Consider the following 23,457-nt stretch of genomic DNA (forward strand, 5'->3'; position numbering starts at 1 on the left):
AAGTTGTGATTTGATTGGATACATCAATTTATGACAGGATTAAAGTGAGACAGAGGTTTGTATTATAGCTGAGCTATTTTCATCAGTGGTCAGAGTGCAAAAGAAACACATCAAAACAATGAGAACATTTCTTGAGTAGTGAACTAGTGCCAATGGACATTTGTACAAACACAATGAGATGCAGATCTTTGTGTGGAAATTATGGACTGTTCTAAGAAGTGTGTTAAGTGTTTTGATCACTGAGAGAATAATTTAATTACATGTTATATGCTCATACTAACTACTGCCAGTAGGAATACTATTAAAATTTGTTGAACAAATAAATACATGCAATAAATAGAAAGAAAGATTATTGATATTATTTATATTATATATTATATATATTATTTGGTATTATAACACCAAATATAGAAAACACAATACATTTGGAGAAAAAAGAAACAGCAGAAAGGTGAGTACAAGTTCAATTATAGTTAATTAATTAGCAGCCTGAGTCCCTCAGTAAGACAATTCATGGTCTTGGAGAGATGACTGAAAACAGAGCATGCAGATAGATTCATAATTATATTAATATGAATTATGAAATAATTCCAGTAAGCAATAATTCAAGCAATTTTTCTTGAATTTAAGCTTTGTTTAATAAATTTCACTCACATTATAAGAGATGCTCTGCTTGTGATTCACATGGACGGTTATTAATGACGCACAATGTTTCAGAATTCAATGGCATGATCATGGATGAGATGGAGCAAAGCCAAGAAATTTAAGAAAATAATAAAAGAGTGTATCCACCGTAACACCACAAAGCAGAGCTAAGACAAAGCAGCATAAAGTAAGACGACAAACATAATTCCAAGTAACTTCTAATGGAGATGAACGCTAGTAAGAACTTGTGGTAATTGTGCTTCTTTTTAATTACTAGTTAACAATCTGAATTGATATTGATGGCTAATCATGATCTTCCTAACTGTAAAATACTGCTGCATTTGTATTATTAATTTAATTGATTTGTTTCAAAAGGCACGTTAAATGCAATAAATGGGCTTAGTTGTGGTTTCAAAACACAATGTCCAGGAACAAAAGCCAATTGTGTGTCTTTTTTGTGTTTTTCTCTCCCATTTTACGATTGCTATTTAATAAGGCAAAAGAAATTGTTAATTACCCGATTAATCGATAAAATAACTGGTAGAATACTTGATCGCAAAAATAATCAAGCATGACTACAAACTGCAGCCCTAGCTTGTAGTCATGCACATTTGGCAGTGGGCAGACAGAAGGCCATGGTAGATGGAGGCACCAGGATGTCGGTGAAGATGGGCCGATATCCTGCTGGCAGTGAAGGGGCACTCTGCTGCAATAAGTCCAGCACAGCTCCTTTGATGTCCCTAGAGACATCCCCACGGACATCAAGCAGTACAGAAACATGTTCTTCACTAAGGTAGGAGAAAACATGCAGGTGTAGTTCATTTGATCAGCAAATCATTTTTCTCATTCATTTATGCATATTTTCGTTTATATTTTACATTGCAAGTACCTAATTTTGAGACAAAAGAACACCCCAATAACTGAAAGTAATGACATTAACAGATACTCGACTAAAATTTGCCAACCAAAAACAAGCTGGGCAGACTAAAAATCATCTGACAGTAAAGGGACAGAAGGTGAGCTAAGATTACCTGATGTCAGGGTACTTGGCAGCAAGTCCAGACACTTCCAGAGTGAGCATGCTGGGGTCTTTGAGTTGGATGAAGTCAGCCAGCACTGGTAGTAAAGCTAAAGGATTTACCTCAGGAATTGGCCCATCACCCTGCTACACAAGCACAAAGTTACACACTTGTTTATGGGATAATGAAAGCTGATGCAATGTCAGTACTTTGAATACAGTTAGTTACAATCTCCTTTTTGGGATGTTTCATTATTTCATAAAATTTTCCACTGCTTATCCATCACAGTTACTGCTGGGGTCATTCCCAGCTTCTCAGGCAAACAGCCATTCACACTCACAAATCAAGTCACAAATTAACCTATCTGGACTCTGGACTGTGGGAGGAAACCCTTACAGGCACACATAGAACATGCAAACTCGTCATTCCTTTATATTGCAACATTTTAGTATTTAACATGAACTTTTCCTTCACATCAATAACACTATAATATCAAATATCAGCACAAGCCGAGTAATAATTTTTAAACAAAATTAAATCCTTTCAGGTCTTACCACACACAATGTAGTATCGATTAGGGCTCGGCCCCGATATTCAGCATTTTGACACATGTCAGCATCAGCCTTTTTTTTTAATGCAATGCCGATAAGAAATCAATTTAACACTGGGTTATTTTGGCTCGGATGCAGCCCCGCCTCTGTCTGCTGTCACTACTCTGTCTCCGGCATTGTCCCACTCACAGCACAATCTGATTAGTTACACGAAGAGCCACAGTACAGGTAACAGCCAATCATCAGTGAAATGGTGCATGCACAGTGCTCACACACATGGCGGAGAGGAGACAAAGTTTTGCCGAATGGAGAAGGTCTGGAGAGCAGATACAGATACAGTGTCGGAGGCAGGGCCTGTTCATTCCTACGGACGTTGCTCAGTGGCGCATGATGCCAAAAAAGTCTGATGCTGAAAAAGTTTTCCAGGTGTCATGGTGGAAAATTATTTAAAATTTTCAAATTCATAAGAGATGCTGCTAACCCTGGGAACAACCTGCAGTTTTTGTTTTAGTTTGAACTTAAAACAAAGATAAGTGAAAGATTAACATTTCGGTTATACTGAAATTTTGGAAAACTTTATTTACTGTAAAAAACGCCAATATTTTCCCTTTTACTGCAAATGAATATCGGCTCCAAATATCAGTTATCGGCCTCCTTGACTACTAATAATTGGTATTGGTATCGGCCCTGAAAAAGGCATATTGGTCTATCAATAGTATTGATTAGTTCAACAAAATTATTTTATTAATGATAAACATTTATGAATCATGACTCAAGCCAAACCAATGCAATATGATCATGTTGATATGATTTCAGCAATTCTTACTAGGCTAATGAACATTTCTCTGAATAGCTGGTCATCCTGGACCATCTGTTGAGCAAGCTGTCTCCTCTCCTCAGCGCTGCGACACACCATCCTCTTCTGCATCAGAGCCCTGACATACTCCACCACCATTAGCCACTGGGCCTCCTCCTGGAGACGCTACAGACACAAAAATGAGACTCAGCAGGCACGTTAAATGTTTATACAAGGCTTAACCAATGACATGTGTTGGGCATGTACCATACAAGAGCTAGATAGACCTCTGAACAGCATTATGGCTGGCCAGACCTGTACAATATGCAACAGCATGTTTGCTGGTTATAGCAGGGGGCAGGGAAGACTCAATCAGCTAGGACAGACATTAACTTATATTTAACTTATTCCTAACTTCGATATATTCATGACAACCACCATCCTTACATCTTAATGCCATGTACAGCTCATAGATAGCTGTGAAACCTCTTCAAAATAATTGTGTTTACATAGATTTCAGTTTAACATTGGCATGAGCAAGATATATTTGCAGTAATTTCTATGCTCTGCCACAGGATATATTGGTGTCTCTGGTAGACAGAAATAATAAGAAGTTGACAAAAGAAAGTGTTTGATTGCTGTAAAGATATGCAGGACATGTACACTACCATGTTTGATTGGTAGTGAATATTCTACCCACATTAAGATATCCACTCAGTGAGTTTTATTAAACATACATTTTTTGCTTCTGGGTGGGCATTGTTCCAAAGAAAAACAGTACAGCTAAACTACTGTCCGCACAGTAGGGACATAAACACAGCAGAGCTGTCACCTGTCGGCAGGGTGGTCGAACATGACCGTAGAGCTCCAGGTGATGCTCCAAGATGCGGCAGAGTTTGGGTGTGGGGTCACCCTGGACCAGCCAGGTTCGGGTCAACAGACCCGGGAGGAAGGGCTGAAGGTCCAGCAAGAGCTGATCCATCACCAGGCGACATGCCCGTCTCACTGCCCGGTCCAGAGCTGCCAGTGGATTGGGAGGAGTCTGAGAGAACTGGCCTGTCAAGTGTGAGGATTGCTGCTGCTGGAGACTCTCTGTGGATTTTCTGCATTATACACCGCAGGACACAGATATTAAACCATGGCTTGTGATTGACGTTTTCCCACAGACATTAGGTACCTGATGTAATCAAAATGGCTCAATATACAAATGGGCTGAGTATGTAAAGCCGATCAGATCTGATTTAATTTGATTGTGTTTGTGCTTTCAAATTGAATCAGATTTATTTGTGTCACACCAAATCAAAACAAAGTTACACTTTGCATATAGACCAAACTCTTTATAAATTTATTTAGGGAGACCCAACAGATCCCACCATGAGCAAGCACTTGGCAACAGTGGCAAGGAAAAACATCCTTTAAGAGGCAGAAACCTCGGGCAGAACCAGGCTCAGGGGGGGCGGCCATCTGGCTCAACTGGTTGGGTTGGGAGAGGGAGCGAGAGAGGGTGAGAGGGAGCGAGAGAGGGTGAGAGGGATAGAGAGAGACATGGGGGGGAGCAAAGTTGGGTAGAGCAGGGAGGGGATATTCAAACAGGTGTAGGCAGGAACATGGTGCTGTAGTGTGGAATTCATGAGAATAAGGGAGCAGCTCTGTCACACAGAAAAGCTTTAGGCCTGGTCTTGAAAACTGCTAAAAAGTCTGCATCCCGGACAGATGCTGGAAGTTGGTTCCATAGAAGAGATTAAGAGCTTTGTGTAAACCTACCCTCCTTTTTTTCAAGTAATGGTTAGAGTGACAGAGATGTTGTGCTCCCCTGTTTCTGTTGTTGTTCATGTTTAAAATAGCCTGTGATTTACAAGATAAAATCCCAGAAAGGCAACATAGATTTGACATAAAAACAATGTATGAATAGATGGTTATGAAGTTATGTATAACCTACTATGTACAAAGAAAAGCTGTAAACTGTCTGTTTTGGAAATATGCCATTCCAAATAAAAAGAAAATAGAGATATAACATAATATAATATAATAAATATATAAATAAAATGGTTCAATATCATGTTGTTAAATTTTTAATGAACTTCACCGATATGCTGTCATAAACTTACTTGAGGATGATGCAGTTGCTGATGGAGGCCAGCAAATAGTGGAGGTAGAACTTGTTTCTGTTGTTGCTCAGATCCTTGCGATGATCTTTCCCAAACTGCACAAGAGCTTCTCGAAACCTGAAGGATGTGAGCATATACAGGTAAATGAAAATGAAACAGGAACCATGTAGGTAATGGTATTTATTAACAAAATATGCATTAATACACGTACCTGTTCAAGAGGTTCTCCAGCTCATAAAGTCCCATCTGTATAGTCTGATCTCTCAGGGATTCTCCAATCATCAAAGCCACCCGGGTGTTCTCCTCGAGCATCTGTCTCAGTCCCACAAAGAGTGAGGGATTGACCAATTATTGGCGCTTTGATACATATCAGCATCTGCCTTTTTTTTTTTAATCCAACGACTGATAAGAGATCAATTTAAAACTTGGTTATTTTGGCTCTGATGCAGCCCCACCTCTCTGTTTGCTGTCACTACTCTGTCTACAGCATTGTCCCACCCACAACACCATCTGATTGGTCAAACGCAGAGCCACAGTACGGGTAACAGCCAATCAGCAGTGAAAGCTTTGCATACACAGTGCTCGCACAAACAGCGGAGAGGAGAAAAGGTTTTAATGAAGGAGAAAGAGAGCAGATGTATGTTTTGAACATGGCTGTATAAAGAGAACGACACAGCGTTAGAGGCGTTCATTCCTGTTCATTCCTACAGATGTTTCTCAGTGGCGTATGATGCCAAAAAATTTGTTTTCCAGGTGTCATGTCGGTAAATTATTTAAATTTTCAGTTAACTTTATAAAAGAGGCTGGTGACCCTGGGAACACCCTGCACTTTTTGTTTTTGTTTGAACTTAAAACAAAGATAAGTGAAAGATTAACATTTCAGTTATATTGAAATTTTGGAAAACTTTATTTTCTGTAAAAAACTTTAGGGGGCTATTTATTTGTTTAAGTTTTCATTTAACTTTATAAGACATGCTGCTGAGCCTGGGAGCTCCCTGCACTTTTTGTTAGAATTTCAAAACAAAGATGTCTATTGTCTAAGATAAAAAAAAAAAAACCTTTAACATGTTGCAAATCTGATAGGCTGTTTAATAAACACATGCTTAAAGGCATTTAAACAAAGTTAAGTGTTGGAGTTTGTATTAATCAAAATTATGATGCCAATATTTTCCTTTTCCCTCGGCTCTAAATATCAGTTATTGGCTTCCTTGACTACTAATAATGGTCTATCACTACAAAGAAGAACTTGCCTTCACTATATTTATGTCATAATAGAGATGAAGTTACAACACAGCAACACAGGTGAAATGTGTAGAGAAATCAACACCATCACTGGCTACAACAAAAAATGGAACATCTATTTTACATCTGGAATCATCTCTGAATCTCCCAGAGCTAGTTTCTATACCCTTCTAACCCTTTATTTTAGGCCCAGTACCAACTAGCCTCTTTAAAGAGATTTTAATCTTAATTGAGCTGTTCATTTTAGACCTGATTAATTTGACCTTATCTTTGGGTTATGTACCTCAGACTCTTAAGACTGCAGTCGAAAGCTCAATCTTGACCCAGATGTTTTGGCCAATTACAGACCCATATATCATATCAAATCAAATCAGATTTATTTATATAGCGCTAATTCATAACAAAGTTACATCAAAATTATTTAAAGAGACCTAACTGATCCCCCCATGATCAAGCACTTGACGACAGTGGCAAGGAAAAACTCCCTTTAAGAGGCAGAAACCTCGGGCAGAACCGGGTTGGGGGGGGTGGCCATCTGCCTCAACGACTGAGTTGTTAGAGAGAGAGAGAGAGACACCTTCTGTTCATTTCTAAAATCATTGAAAAAGCAATAGCAAATCAATTATATGACCACCTGGATGGGAACGGTTTGCTTGAAGAATTTCAATCAGGATTCAGAGCCCATCACAGCACAGAAACAGTGCTGGTTAAAGACTCCAATGACATTCTGGCTTCAGACAATGGATCAGCCTCCATACTTCTATTAGATCTCAGTGCTGCATTCAACACCATAGATCACAATATTTCATTACAGAGACTGGAACATGAAATTGGCATTAAAGGAACTGCTCTAAGATGGTTTAAATCCAATTTATCAGATAGATATCTCTTTTTTCATGTTAACAATAGCTCCTCCTCACATACTATAGCCAATTATGTAGTCCCACAGGGCTAGGTACTTGGACCAATGCGCTTCACTTTATATCTGCTTCCTTTAGGCAACATTATCAGGAAACACAGCATCAATTTTCACTTTTATGCAGACGACACTCAGCTGTATTTATCAATGAAGCCAAATGAAGTTAGTCAGATAGTCAGACTGCAGACATGTCTACAAGACATAAAAGTCTGGTTGACCAATAACTTTTTACTCCTAAATTCTAACAAAACTGAAGTTATTGTACTCGGCCCTCAGCACCTCAGAGAAATCCTATCTGATTATCTAATCAGTCTGGATGGAATTAGTTTGGCTTCCAGCTCCACTGTAAAACCTTGGAGTAACCTTTAACCAGAACATGTCCCTTGTCCCTCACATGAAACAAGTCAGTAGGGGAGCTTTCTTCCACCTGAGAAAAATTAGGAAAATCAGAAACACCCTCTCTCAGGATGATGCAGAAAAACTAATCCATGCATTCGTAACTTCTAGGCTGGACTACTGTAACTCTTTACTATAATCAATAATCATGTTTCTTCTAAATCCCCGTTTCTCACACACTTCTAAGTATGTGTAACTATTTACCAACTATGTTTCCCGAAGTCTCTGACTCTCCCAGTTGCTCTCCTGTCTCTCCCTGTCCTCATCCTGCACATCGTGAATTATCACCATCCCATGTTCCTGCAATGCATGCTGTTCCCCTATCTTCATGAATTCCACACAGCATCATCTCTATGAACTTCATGCAGCATCATATGTTCCTGCCTGCACCTATATTGAATATCTCCTCCTTCTCCATAATCTGCAATTATCTGAAATCATTGCAGACATTTCAATGGTTTCACTGTTTGCACGGCAGATTGGTTCTTTGAACTCATTGTTAGTGGCAATGAGATTCGTATCATCAGCAAATAGGAAATAAATTTTTACATAGCACGGATAAATAATTCATCTAATGATGAATAGAAGTGGCCCAGGCATAGAACATTCGGCAAGCCACCAAGTAATTTGAACTAGTTTGAGACAACTATTTCTGGATACAAATTGCTCTCTGTTAATTTCTATTTTTAATAACTAAGTATCTATTTTAGTGTGTCATCTCATAATCTATATTTTTGTGCTTGGAAATAAACATATTATGGTTAATTGTGTGAAATACTTCACATAATTCTAAATATAAGCAAAATACAGAAGCAATTTGTGTATGTTATGTGGTAATTTGGGGGATTTTATAGAATTTTGTTTACCTGTGTGATGATAGTAGGCAGGCTGGTTTGGTAGAAACCTTCATGGTCTGTATCTGGTTCCTGGTCTCTCTGCCAGTCTTGTAGCTCTACCAGTAGAGCTTTCTGCATCCACTCTGATACACTCTTCTGGAATACAAAAATTGAATGCACGTGAAAAACGTCATTGTGCTCTGCTCTGCCTGTGGCAGCACCTAATACAGTTTCATAACTCTTACTGCCAACACACCCGATTCCAAAGGATAAATGATAATAATAATAATAACTTTATAAAGCACCTTTAAAAACACCAGTTTGTGCTTCACAAAACAACATAAAAACCAGTCACAATTGCATAAACCATAAGAAATGGACCGCCCCAAACAATACAGCATCACAGGCAATACAGGAACCCAACAACAGATGAGACCACAAGGACTCAAATTAAAATGCAGCATGCAGTTAGTTAGATAAAATAAATGCAATAAATTAAATATGATGAGGAAAGGGGATATAGAGATAGAATAAATAGCATAAGGGGTACACAAAACAAATATGTAATAAAAAATGAATGAAATTAGATACAATAAGATAAGAAATATGGGAAAAAAGAGTTAAAACAGAAGAGGGTGAAAATAAAACAAAGAGCATTAGGATAAAATAAAGCTTTAAGATGAAGTAGATGACAGTGATAAAAGAAGAAGATGGAAACTCATAAAAGCAAGTCTGTAAAAGTGGGTTCTAAGAAGATGCTGACACTAAGTCTGCAAGCTTTAGCTCCTTTGGGAGGTCATTCCAGAGCTGGGGGGCTCTGACAGGCAAAGGCCATCTTTAGACATGAGCTTTGACCATGGAACGACCAGAAGAGCCCCTCTCGAGGATCCAAGGCTGTGGGCAGGCTCAAAGGGTGTCAGGAGTTCAGAGAGGAAGCTTGGAGCCAGACCAGTGAAAGCTTTAAAAGCGATTTTTTAAAATCAATTCTAAAACTAACCAGAAGCCAGTGCAAGCACGCTAAGACTGGAGTGATGTGAGGTCCCCTGTTAAAACCAGTTAGAAACAGTTAAATATTCATGAACAAAATGTTGCATTTTAATCAACAAATACAAAGTGGTGTAAGTGCTATGTCAATTTATATAGAAGCTATGATACAATGTGCAATATACAGTATCTGTATCTGAGGATTACACCCCTCACATTTCTGCAAATATTTCATTATAACTTTTCATGGGAAAACACTGAAGAAGTGACACTTTGATATAATGTAAAGTAGTCAGTGTACAGCTTGTATAAATTTGTAAATTTACTGTCCCCTCAAAATAACTCAACACACAGCCATTAATGTCTAAACTGCTTCCAGCAAAAGTGAGTACACCCCTAAATGAAAATGTCCAAAAATAAAAAAGTGTAATTTCTTCAGCGCTGTCCCATAAAAAGATATAATGAAATATTTGCATAAATATGAGGGGTGTAATCACTTTTGTGAGATACTGTATGTACATCCAGGCAGTCTAACGTCTTTTAATTCAGTTTACAGACTAGGCACTTGCAGAGGGGGGTGTGGTGACATCACAACATTTCTGAAGGACACTACAACAACATGGCAGTGTGTTAATTGTTAAACATTACATTTTAGATCTATAGTCGCATAAGGTTCAAGAGTTAATAAATTGTGTTTCAACAAAATAGAAGATTAAGGCTGATTAATTGATAGGTTATTGTTTATTCCTAAACAGACAGCAAGAAAGTGACAGGTCAGATGAGGAGATGGAGCGAACACAAAGTGTACAGGAGACAGAGACAGAGGCTGGAATGATGGAGGGAGACACACAGTCCAGAAAAAATATGCAGGAATCAGAAGCTCAGGACATAGAGACCAAAACCAAAAAGAGGACATTCTCAAATTGACTTGGACTTCAAAACCCAACGGTACCCCAACTGTACTATATCATGGCCCATTGAACTGTAATAGCCATGTTATTGCTAAATATACAGCCCTAACACCACAGTGTTTTAAAATCAGATTCAATATGCCCCTTTTTGACTTTCAGCACCTGCCCCCTTTAGAGGTCTCTGCACAGCCCTGATACAGACCTTAGAGACCACCTAGGAAAACTACAGACACCCAATTTGTGGCTTTATTGTTAATTTGAGGTTGACTTACCCGTACAGTCCGCACATATTTGCTCTGTAGCTCCTCAAGCCCCTCAGTGGAGATGAGAGGTCCCAGCTTTTCTTTTTCCACCTCACTCACTAGGTCTGGGTGTCCCATCATGTGTGGGCTGCAAAAAACAAGTCACATCCAGAGTTTCTGATCTCTCAACAATGTTAAGGTTTGTCATAGGCTGAACTTTGAGTTACTACAGGGTATGGAGTGGTGTTTCATCATCACATCTAATTTTTATTTCTCTTTAAAGTATTTGGATGACCTCCAAATTGCAGTATTTTTGTGTAAAGATTTAAAAGAAACAAAAAGCATTTTGTGCTACATGCTGTTTCCTCTCTTTTTTCTACCCTGTAAAAACTCAAAATAAAATAAATTGACCCAAAATAAATACAATAGATAGGTGGCTGTGATAGATCATGCTATTTGTATATCTTTTCCTTTTTGGCATTACTTTGCAGTTGGTATTGTATATCCTAGTTAAGGCACTAACACCAATCCAAAGTCTTTTGTTCAGAGCCAAAACTGACAGGACTGTCTCTCTCTGTATTTGTATATTATGTGCTTTAATACTAAGAATAAAATATACACTCTGTGTATCTAACCTCACCTGTTGTAGATGTGTAGCACCCAGTTGAGCACAGCAAAGATTTCACCACTCTCTAGGTCCCAGCTGCTAACCTAAGCCACAAATATGACTTACAAGTGTATAGCAAGGAAATGACTAATAAATATTAAGTATAAAATAAAAGCTAAAATGTAATTATGTTGTAGTGCAAAAATACTTATGTAATAAGGAAACTGCAGCACTACCTTAATTCTTTTACCTGTGCCAAGTGAACTTGTAAACAGTGATGGCTTGCTCTCAGGTAGGCTCCTGTTAGCCGATAGTGTGGTGGGACACAGTGTTCCAGCAGGTGGCGCACAGTGCTTAGATCTGCCATGGTAGCATGCTGGAGAGCAGAAAGATGGCCTGCCAGACCTGGGCCTCGTGTGTGTAGGTAGGAAACACTACGAAACCGTGCAGAAACTGCCTCCTCTAGTACCTACAAGACAGGATATGTGAGAGGAGAGGTTGTTATATAATCCAACATTTAACGGGAGAAACTTAGTGGAAAGCTGAGATGCTATGAATCAGCTGGTGCTGACCCGGAAGAAGCTTGCTTTCCAGCAGCGAGGACGTCCAGGGGGGAGAGGTCTGCTGTTGCTCCCCATCCCACCTCTCTCTTCCAGCAAAGCTTTATCCAGGGCTTCCTCTCGCTCCACTATTCTTACTGCTGATACAAATGGTGTGGGGTTTTGTCGGGACAAAGCCAGAGCACTGCTCACCACCGCCCAGAGCTCCTTTCCTGCAATGACGGGGGTGGATGTTGAGGGTGTGATATCACTCATTCAGTGGCTGATCTCTTCCAATACCCAAATTACTCTGCCACCGCTCTTAAATTAGCAATAAACAGTAGGTCTTTTCTTTTTAAGGCACTGGTGTTAAACACAAAATTAGCAAAATTAAACACAAAAATTGTCAATATCCCCCTATTCACAGACCAACCAACTTAATTACAGAATTACAAAAGATCAAGTAAGAGCGTTAAGGAAAGCGCTTCTTGTTTCAAATGTGAATAGAAATTATCCAATTTTAAATTTATCCTCAGCTTTGTAGCTTTTTAGCCTCCTTTAGCTTATTGTTTGGTTTTCCTGCCAGAAAGAGCTACCTTGTGCTGCTGGGATTACACTTAAAGGATAAAACTTTGAAATCTACGTTTTATATATGGTAGCTTATTCTCATACTGTAACAGTGCATGTATTGTGAATGTAATGCACTAAACAAAAGTCACAAAACTACATTTTACAGAAAATATTTGTGCTAGGTTTGTTTTTGAATGAGTTTTCCTTACCCAGGGCTTCCCCAAGTTGCCTGACACCAGAAAAATATTTTGCCACAAGTTCCTGGTCTTCAGTGCTAAGTGCAGTTCCTGTCATCCCTGGACCACGGAGCTGCCAGAGAATGTCATCTTGCCAGCGCTCCAGATCCATCAGCCGTGCGTGGGCTTCAAGGAGCCGCCGGGATTCCACTAGACGCTCAGTCTCTAATACCAGGCTATGCACTGTAAGGGGCAAGGATGCCAAGGAAGGAGAGTTAATTTCCTCCATCTGTCCACAATTTGTCCAACCTCCTACTGCCAACTTGATGCTGTATGAGAGTGGGGAGTAACCATTTCAGTTTATTACACATTACACCAGGGGTATTCAAGTAAAATTCAAAGAAGTTGAGTTCAACAAAATGGTCAAGCCTGAAGTCCTTTACTCTGTTCATTCATTCATCTTCTACTGCTTTTCCATTTCTGGGTCGCACTGGGTGCTGGAACCAATCCCACCTCACACTGGGCGTAAAAATGCATGGGGAGAACATACAAACTGCACACAGACCCAGGATCCAAACCCGCAACTTTCTTATAGTGGGGTAATAGCACTAACCACTTTACTGTGTTACTGTGCAATATTCCTGTGAAGTTGAGTCTGCAATCGTATTCATCTGCACCGATGGCGCAGTTCCAGCGCATTGCCCTCTCTAATGCTGGACCCAGTTCAGCACATAGATCCAAGAGCAACTCTAGGGAATCTAAAACGGCTCATAAGACAGTCATCACCATGAGCCAATAAGTCATTATGGTCCCAAACCTTCTCCCACCTAATTCTGCCATTGGCATAGTCCTCCAGTGCCAGCAGTGCCATGGTGCAGCATTATACACAGGGCTCCACGCTGTATTTATAGGTTCACAATAATCAGAATGATTGATAACAACTTGAATACAGTTTGTGCTAACCCCCAACACGAAAAATATAAATATGAATTCATTGGCATTTGATTATATGTTCACAGTATCAAAGGAAAATGTTATTTACACGTTAGGCAGATGCTTCATTCCATGCAGCCATGCCGTCCTCTCCTCCTCCTGCGCTCCAGGAGTGGACAATATGACGGAGAGATGGTGGTGAATAAACATAGAGAAGGGATTTTGATTTGCGAAGGAGATCATCAGGGTTTGATTTCTCTCTGTGCGGGACATCTATGAGGAGAGCTACAGGAAGAAGGCCCTTTGCATTTTGATGCAAATTGACTTGCCTTTTAGCTGGAGACTCCATCAGAGCTAAGACAGTAAGAATATCGTGCAGGTTGTTTCCACAAGCCATGTGACTCATAAACAGCCGAGCACCTTGAACCTGATACATGTGGACCAACTTACATTTTAAATGATTGTCATACTATCATATATATTGGATGCACTATTATAGTATTTTCATATGTAGCTTTTTTAACGTAACTTTTTTTAACTTAACTTGCATTCTTTGTTGATTTTTTGTTCTCTTGCACATGCATCTGGAGAAATGTAAATTCTCTCCCCTGTATTTTATATAGATATTATATTTTAGTAGGAACTGATTCATTATTATTGAATGGGTGACCACAAAGCAGTGTCTCACCAGCGTAAAGTCTTGGCAGGTTGCTGACAGCAGCGAGGAGCTGATGGTGGTTGAATGACACCTCTCTTAGCCTCTCTAGACATTTCATTCCCTCTGCATTTTGATTGGATTCTAGTGCTGCTTTCTTCAAAGCATGTGACACCTCTTTCAGTTCTGTCCTGGCCTCCTGGAGCTGCTCCAGACCCCAGCCTACCCCCTCCAGATATGATTGAACCATGGACTGAAGGTGAAACAAACAAAAAACAATAACAACAAAAACAAAAAAATAGAGCAAGGATTCAAGTGTGTTTTTATCATTAATGAAATGATTGAAGAAAGTGATTTTACTGTACATTTATTTGTCTTTATATAGGTATGTATGTGTGTCACCTTGAGTCTGGCGTGTACAGAAGCAGTCCTCTGACTTTCTCTCTTCCTGTACTGGCTCAGTCGCTCCAGATTTTCAGGCTGACAGAAAACGCCTGACGCCCACTTCAAGGCAGCACCACGCGCCAAATGTTCAGCCTTTTCCATCTCCGGCCAGACCTCAGCTGCCCGCATTTTGTCTGTCAGCAAGTTAAAAGAAGCATTTTCTAGTCATAAGTTATTAGGTGTACCTTAGAAGAAACATTGAAGACACTAACATTTGGCCTGTTGAACCGACCCAATATAACACAGATATAATTTCATACATATATCTCTTGGAACCTCCATTCCAACTGAGGACATTCATTAATAAACTAAGAAAAATTGCACCATCATTGGAGAGGAAATCACATTAAATGAAAGATGACACAAAAATAATTCTATTCAACCCCAATGTCCTGTTAAGTGTGCAAAGAGATTGTGTCACCATTGACTATCACAGTCATTAGTTCATTAAAAAGTTACCCTGCACAAAATCTTACAGCTCAGCAAGATTAACTGATTTGAAACATACAGGTCACATTTATGCAGTGATCTTTACAAACAGCATTTAACAAAAAAGTAGGTCTGTATGAAACTCATTGCAATAGGTTCTTGACCCTCTTCCTCAGTGAAGTAATGGCTGTGGCATGAGTTGTTGGTAAGGAAAGCTGCCTGTTCGACTCGATTAGGAGTCAAACCCTTGGGGTAGTTCAATGTTCAAAGTCCCAAAAGCAAACGGATAAGCAGATTTGACAACTATCATAAAAAAATGTAAGCCTGGGACACAACCTTCTAGGGATTATTGGCACATTATTGGTATTTGCTGGGTTGCATTGCCGCTGTTTCCACACATCAATAAGATTGTGGGTACGATTCCCGGGGCTGGGGCCTTTCTGTGTTTGCATCTTCTCCCTGTGCCTTGGTGGACCCTCCCCATAGGTCTGAGTGTGAGTGTGAGTGGTTGTTCGTCTCTGTCTGTCTCTGTGTGTTGGGCCTGTGATGGACTGGTGACCTGTCCAGGGTGTACCCAACCCTCAGCCAGAACCCTTGTGGGGGGATGGCTCCAGCACCCTCCATTAACCTTGTGATAAACAGCAGAAAATAAGTGAGACGTGTATAGGCTCTTGTGATTGACATGCATCCACACGCAGAAAGAGAGGAAGCCAAAATGTTCATGGTCTGGAAGGTTTTCCAAGTGTCTGAAACAGACAGCAAAACTGCTATTTGTAATGTCTGCGCAGCTTTAAAATTTTATAAAAATATATCAAGTTTTACATAATGGAAGTAAAAGTTATTGTTTTAGTTTGTACAAGCAATTAATGTCATATAATTAATAGTGACTGATATAGTATTTTCAGGGCCGACGTTTTATGTTCAAACAAAAACAAAAAGTGCAGGGTGTTCCCAGGGTCAGCAGCATCTCTTACAAAGTTAACTGAAATTTAAATAATTTTATGCCATGACACCCGGAAAACAAACTTTTTTGGTATCATGCGCCACTTAGCAACATCCGTAGGAATGAACAGGCCCCGCCTCCGACACTGTATCCAGTTCTCTTTATACAGCCATGTTCAAAGCATACATCTGCTCTCCAGACCTTCTCCATTCGGCAAAACTTTTTCTCCTCTCCGCCGTGTGTGTGAGCACTGTGCGTGCACCACTTTCACTGCTGATTGGCTGTTACCTGTACTGTGGCTCTGTGTGTAACCAATCAGATGGTGCTGTGGGTGGGACAATGCTGGAGACAGAGTAGTGACAGCAGACAGAGAGACGGGGCTGCATCAGAGCCAAAATAACCCAGTTTTAAATTGATCTCTTATCAGCTGTTGGATTAAAATACAATCCCTAATAATTAACTTAATTTTAAGATTTGTGTTACATGCCTGCATCTGCTAGTGGGCCAACAACATATGCCGAATAATACTGTACGTTGATGCCACTATGGAGGAAACAAAATGAACTGAGCAAACGTCATGAAAATTGGACAGGAAGTGGCACTACAGTAACACAGATGAGGCCTATTTAGCCTGGAAAGAAAGATTAAAATCAGATTAAAATATAAAAAAAACGTTCTTCAAATTATCAGAAGCTCATCCTTTTCAGTTGAGAGAAGAAAACAAGAACAATCCCAGATGTCGCTTCAGTACTGTAGCCATGCTGACAGAGTCGTAGCTCAGTGGAACCATGGATTACTTGAGCTCTTAGCATGGGTGATTTTATGGTCTTTTTTTTACTAATAAAATTGTAACATGACAGCCAGAATTCAATAGTTTTTACCAACGACTGGCAGTAGTCCTGTCATGCCATTTGCTCCCTCGTCCTCCTCCCCCTTCTCTCTTTTGGCATATAGGTGCTGATTAGAGATGGGCAACTGCTGTGCCTGAACCACACACCTGCACCTCATCAGTCTCCGCCTACATAAGCTCCTGTCATCAGTCAGCCAGTTCTGGATTGTAGACTCGTCTCATGATCAGCTCATTCTTTGCACCATCTTCGACTAACCAAGCTCCTGCAAACTCACTCTTTATGCCTCACTGCCAATTTGGATCAGTTTATCTCTAGGTTATGTACCACAGCCTTTCAAGATTCTAGTTATTAACCCTTGCCTCAAAAAAACAAATCTTGACCCAGAAATTTGTGCTAGACCCAAAAGCAAAAGCAGTTGCAAGTCAATTATGTCAACATCAGCATGGGAATGGATTGTTTGAAGGGTTTCAGTCAGGTTTTAGAGACCATCGTAGCACTGGTTAAAGGTACCAACAACATTTTAACAGCTTCAGACAACGGATTGGCCTCCACACATATCCTCTTAGATCTTAGTGCTGCTTTTGACACCATTGACCATAATATTCTATTACAAAGGCTGAAAGATGAAACTGGAATCAAAAGAGCCGCACTAAGCTGGTTTAAATCAGACCTATCAGATTGATATCACTTGTTTAATGTTAAAAGGTCTTCATCACGCACCTTAGTTAATCATGGAGTTCCACAGGGTTCTGTCCTTTAAACCCTATATGTTTCCCTTAGGCAATATAATCCAAAAGCACAGCATCAATTTTCATTGCTATGCAGATGATACTCAGTTATACTTGTTAATAAAGCCAAAAGAAACTAATCAGCTAATCAGACTTCAGGCCTGAATGACCTGCAACTTTTTCCTTCTGAACTCAGACAAAACTGAAGTCATTGTACTTGGCTGTAAACACCTTAGAGAAGCATTATCTGATTATATAACCACTCTGGATGGCATTAGTTTGGTCTCCAGTTGCACTGTTAGGAATCTTGGAGTAATTTTTGAATGGGACGTGTCCTTTTGTCCCTCATATAAAACAAATCTCATGAACATCCTGCTTTCTTCTCTCCCCCATGCATGTGCATTACAACCTTACATGTCTCTAACTTCGTTTCTTCCCGTAGTATGTGCTCTGTATGTGCTCTCCTGTCCTTTCCTGTCATCTCTGCTCCATGTTCCTGCTCAGTAGCTGCTGCAAGAGTTACCTTTAGTTATCCTTACACAATGCTGCTCATTTCCCATTGTAACCCTTATTACGATGTAATAACAGAGCACAGGTAAGTAATAATCAATAGTAATAACTGGACCAGCAACAGAAGACACTAAGCTTTTAAGAGCCAGTATTTTGAACATCAATAATGACACAGACACAATGATTTGAATGTTTGTGGCCACTTGTTACTTCAAACTGAAAGGTCAACATTTAATACAACAGCTTTTTTTTTTTTTTTTTGAAGGATTTTAATGACTCTCCAATGAACTATTTATTTCTCAATTAAGATAAATTATTTTAAAGGGATAATGCTAATATTTTAGGGTGTCGTTTCAGAGCCTGGGCTACACCACTCTCCCTTCCTTAACTCATGTACGTCCCTGTACATGACAGTGATCAAATATGTTTTATCTGACAGTACAGGACAGGGGAATATAGCGAGTTTTCAGCTTCACTCAAAGCATTTGCTAGTGCTGTAGTCAGTCCATGAAAGAACGATTTAACTACCATGACCAAGGGATTTCCAAGTTCAGCATACTCAAGTCGTCTTGCCGGTTGATGATTTCTCTCTGATCTTCTGACAGAGGTATCTATTCCTGTTCCTCCCTCCATCTCCTCTTTAGTCTCTGTTTCCATTTCATCCGACTCATCCTGTCCTTTCTTCTCTTCACTCTCTGACATGTCGGAGAGTGCTGGCAGCTGTTCCGGATGTAATCGACATCATCAGCTAAGTTTCCTTTTTCCACAGGGCGTACACTTTCAGGTAGGTTGCTGTTTCCTGCAGGATATTCGATATCAGGTAAGTCGCTTCCAGGTTGGTCTGTTTCATGCATTTGCTCTGTTAGAATTACTCTTTCAGTAGGTAAGTACTCAGTGTCACCCTGACGGCTGGTAGGTTCATCAAGTGTCAGGGGACTGTCTGGTATACAATTGGGCGTGTCAGGTGGTTTGCCAATTTCAGGAGTGCAATCAACATTCTGGGCATTCACGGGACTCTCAACAGAACATACATCTGGAGGTTCAGTATGCTTTGTATCTCGCTCGTTAGACATATGTGGATCAAGCAGTACTGGGCTCTCATGGACCGCAGGGACCTGAGCTTTTGGGGGTTGGTTGAACCAGTAGACTGTAATGAGCTCATCTCCTCCTCTTCCAAGGAATAATCGGCATCTACAGCAGGATTTGCACGAGTTGCTGGTCTGTGCTTTGTAGAGTGCTGAGCAGGTTCAACGCTTTCCTCTGTAGGTAAGTGTCCACATGGGAGGAGTAAGTCTCTATGCAGTGTCCTTAAGGGACCATCCTTGTTCTTGGGCTTAACCGTATAGACAGGAAGGGTGCCTGCTCTGCTCACCACTACATGGACAGTTGACTCCCATTTATCAGAAATCTTGTACTTCCCCTGGATGCGGACATTCCTGATCAGTACTCGATCTCCAGCTTCCAAGTCTGAAGCAGTCATGCGCCTGTCAAACCGAGTTTTCTTTTTGTGTGCTGTCTTTGCAGCGTTATTCATAACTACTTACAACTGCTTTCCTCAAGTCGTGAAGGTTCTGCACATACTCGAAACGTGATGTGTGTTGGCTGCTGTGAACTGGCAATCCAAACGCCAGATCAACAACAGATCTGATCAGATGAGGCTGACGCCCGGACATGAGTACATATGGTGTGAAACCTGCTACATCATTCCTGGTGCAATTGCGTGGTTTTTGGTTAGGTGTTGGAATGGCAACTGCAAATTTGGTAAAGTGATCCATGATCACACGGACGTCTGTGGTTCCACTTTTATCAGGTTCAAGAGAGAGGAAGTCCATACAAAGGAGTTCAAGGGCTCTAGTGGTGTTAATATTGACCAAGGTCGCCGCTCTCTCGGGTGGTGCCTTCCTCCACATGCATCTGCCACATGTCCTAACCTTCCTCTCCACATCCACAGCCATTCTCAGCCAGTAGAATCGGGACCTTACAAGAGCCATTGTACGGTACACTCCCATGTGACCAATATGCTCATGCAGGCTGGTCAGAACAGTGTCACGGAGCTCAGCTGGGAGCACAAGCTGGTAGATTGTTTTGGGACCCTCTTGGTGAGGTCTGTACAAGACGTCATTCAAGAGCTCAAGGTGATTCAGCTCTCGGAGCAGGAGTGGGAGGTCAGGGAGTTGTTTCCACAAGGTGGGGTGTGGTGTGTCCCCATGCTTGATTTGGGAAATGACATGCCTTATACATTGGTCTGTCCGTTGTTTATCTATCAGCTCTGCTTTAGATAGATGGGGGATGACTGGCAATCCTTCGAATTGACCCTCTTGTTCATAGCTGTCAGACACAGCACTAGCAGAGATCGCAAGACATTCAACTAGGGCAACATTATCAGTGCTACTGTCATCATCATTGACACTGTAGATAAGCTGCCTTTCACAGATTTCTTGCATGACTGCTTGACCAATTGTGTCAATGTTTTCTGGATGAGAGAGGTGATCTTGGGTGAACTGGAGAATGTGTTCCCTCTCCTTCTGGGATTTGAGGTCATCCTCCAACTTTCCATGCGGCCTGAGAGACAAACCATCCGCATCACCGTTCTGCTTTTCAGGCTGCTAAAGAAGTTTGATGGAGAATGTGGACAATGCTGCCAGCCATCTACAGCTTGTTGCATCCAGTTTTGCTGAGGTCAGTATATAAGTCAGCGGGTTGCTATCAGTAACAATGGTGAAATGGTTGGCACTACATGACAGCCCTCTGCTTGCGTAGCCAATAACTCGGAGCTGACCCTCTTGCTCCTGACGCAGGACAGCACCAAGCCCGGTGGTACTGGCATCAGTGTGGAGCACATAGGGTTTCTGGGGATCCGCAAAACCCAGCACAGGTGCGGTGGTAAGTTCGTTAATGATGGTCTCGAATGTTAGTTGGCAAATAGGGGACCATCGTTCTCCAAAGAGCTCCTTTGGGTTACGGTACTGCTCTGATTTCTGTTTCATCTTTGCCTTCTTTTGAACAGGTGGGTAACCCGAAGTTAGATCATGGAGGGGCTTCATGACACTGGAAAAGCCTTTAACAAGCCTTCTGTAGTACGCAGCAAACCTGAGGAAAGATCTTAATTCTCACAAGTTCTGGGGAATTGGCCAAGCCATATTGACCCCTTCACTGCTGCTTGGAAAACACAAAGTTGGCTGACTTTCTCCCTTTATGCAGTTTTGTGATTTTAAACAACTCTTAACAGATGTATTTATTTATGAGTTAATTGAATGATGTTTATATCAACACCTTTCTTAAAAGTTCTTATTGTCATAATTTTTAATGCATACAATCAACGTACATTAATTATTTATTTAAAAATAGAATGAACTGTTTTTAAAGATTTTAATGACTCACCAATGAATTATTTATTTCTCAATTAAGATAAATTATTTTAATGGGATAATGCTAATATTTTAGGGTGTAATTTTAGAGCCTGGGCTACACCATGGTAACTTCTTTAATATTTACTACTACTCCTCCTGTTCTTGTTCTATCTCCATCCCTCTGCTGAGTCCCCCCTCCTCTCCTCCATGCTCTCACTATGTCTCTCTCATTGCCTCTGCTTCACCCACCCCGCCAACTCACCTGTAAAAACAGATTATTTTGAGCATGACAAGCAGTAATGATATTGATGTCTATGAAAGGCAATATGCTGAGTCAGGCATATCTTTGCGTTCTAATGGAGAGAATATTGCTATAGAAGACACTGCTAAAGTATGTAGGATATCATTTATCATCTCTCAGCGAAATAGGGAGTAGAGGAGTCATGAAGTCCTGATGACAATATAGTTCTTAACTGAATAATGCATGATGCGTAGCACATCATATCCCAGGAAGCATAGCTGAAGCTGAGGTGGTAGCTGATGGGGATCCAAGTAAGCAACAACAACAAATAGAGTAATACACTCTGCTGAGGATTAAGGTACCTTTAGTTTGAGGTTATTACCTTGATAGTCTGAGAACTTTATATACTCTTATTTCTATTCATTCTTCTAGAATGTGGGATTATCTGCTTGCCCAAGATCAATTTTTACTTGCTATTTGTCTCATCCAAAATACACCATCCAAGCTTCAGATTTTATTTAAAAATCATTACACTGAATTATAAAACCTTTTATTATATTGGACAGATTTGCTTCATCCTATTAACTTTTTAGAACCTGGAAGTCTTCTGTTTGCAGTATTTCAATAAGCCCAAAGTCCAACTCAGAATGGTGAGGGTTTTTTTTTTTTTTTTTTTTAATTCATTACAAAGTTCGATTAACCAACAGTTGAACACCAAACTAAAATGATGTGGAATTTTTGATCATATAAGACGTTCTTTATCAGCAGATGGCAGCTTTCCTAAATTTCAAGCAATTTTAGAGATTGAAACTTAAAAACCCAGCAGTTTGAATAAGTCAGCTGGGCAAATGCCATCTGTTAGGTCATCTGACAGTATCTGAGTAGGTCGTTTCGTTGTTATACTGTTTTCTTTGTTTAAAATTGCACACTGAACAATGCAGAAATACAACAGATTTTTTTGTCTGTGGCTGTAATCGGGGTGGACTGCACTGATTCCACAGATCGATACCTGAGTCTGGACCTCCATACCGCAGGCAGAGGACAGTCCTGTACCGCTCTGTCTCCAGCAGCCCAACGGCAACGCTGCAACCGCTTAACTGCTCAGTGTATGTTTGTTACCTCTTTTTTTGTCGCCACCATTCTTCGGCTCTTCTGCTGACATCGAAGTTCAGTTTTTGGCGGCCCGTTCACCGGAGGTGTCTCCTTCTCCGTGCTGATCAGTGCCCGGGAGCGACGCTGGCTGCGGAGGGTGAGGACCAGATGAGTCGGAGGAGGAAGGGTGGATGAGAGAGCACGGATCCATCCTTCTCACACACACTCTCACCCAGACACAGGAAGGGGTGGTGGGTGGGGGTTTGATGCATTCAGTGACCTAATGAAAAGGCTGTAAATGTTTAGCCCAAGCTTTACTTTACTGAAGGATAAACAACCGTAACTCCTGCTTTCCCTTACAAACTCTCTCCAAAGCTTTTTCAAGGTCCGCATAAGAAAAAAAATCATTTTCACAGCCATGAAGCCTGTATTTCAACGATCTTTGTAAAACCTGACCTATTCATTAATACCATATAAACAGTTCTGGTTTTACATGCTGTAATATATAATGTTAATGTATATAATGTTAATGCAGAACCTTGACCGGGAACTAATGGAGTCAGTGACTGTTAAATCCAGATGCCAGTACTAGTACTTAGACCAAGATCTTCTATTGCACTAAAGCTGCAGGAATATAGACAAGTCAATTTGAAGAAAAGCATCTGTCATATTTACAAAAGTTGACCAGTGTCATAATTAAGACACATTAGTCAATAATAATAATAATTACTTGGCCAGGC

At 40.5% G+C, this 23,457-nt stretch overlaps 1 protein-coding gene across 2 annotated transcripts; it reads right to left on the reverse strand.

Annotated features, from left to right (window-relative positions):
* On the reverse strand, positions 1 to 22,898 carry exoc3l1 (exocyst complex component 3-like 1). 2 transcript variants are annotated; one of them, XM_029522799.1, is made up of 15 exons: positions 22,745 to 22,898; positions 14,532 to 14,707; positions 14,163 to 14,382; positions 12,575 to 12,784; positions 11,829 to 12,028; positions 11,507 to 11,725; positions 11,290 to 11,360; positions 10,680 to 10,797; positions 8,543 to 8,668; positions 5,331 to 5,431; positions 5,120 to 5,236; positions 3,844 to 4,114; positions 3,042 to 3,197; positions 1,677 to 1,810; positions 1 to 1,385 (listed from the first exon to the last, which is right to left on the reverse strand). In XM_029522799.1, exons 1-15 carry the CDS (start codon positions 22,785 to 22,787, stop codon positions 1,247 to 1,249), a joined length of 2,301 nt encoding a protein of 766 aa, XP_029378659.1. In that variant the 5' UTR covers positions 22,788 to 22,898; the 3' UTR covers positions 1 to 1,246. The 2 variants fall into 2 exon arrangements, with proteins under 2 accessions (XP_029378659.1, XP_029378658.1); XM_029522798.1 differs by having other exon boundaries at positions 1 to 1,433; positions 22,745 to 22,787.
* Between the last annotated feature and the right edge of the window lie 559 nt (positions 22,899 to 23,457).

The sequence above is a fragment of the Echeneis naucrates genome, chromosome 16 (assembly GCF_900963305.1).
Source record: "Echeneis naucrates chromosome 16, fEcheNa1.1, whole genome shotgun sequence".
Classification (NCBI taxonomy): domain Eukaryota; kingdom Metazoa; phylum Chordata; class Actinopteri; order Carangiformes; family Echeneidae; genus Echeneis; species Echeneis naucrates.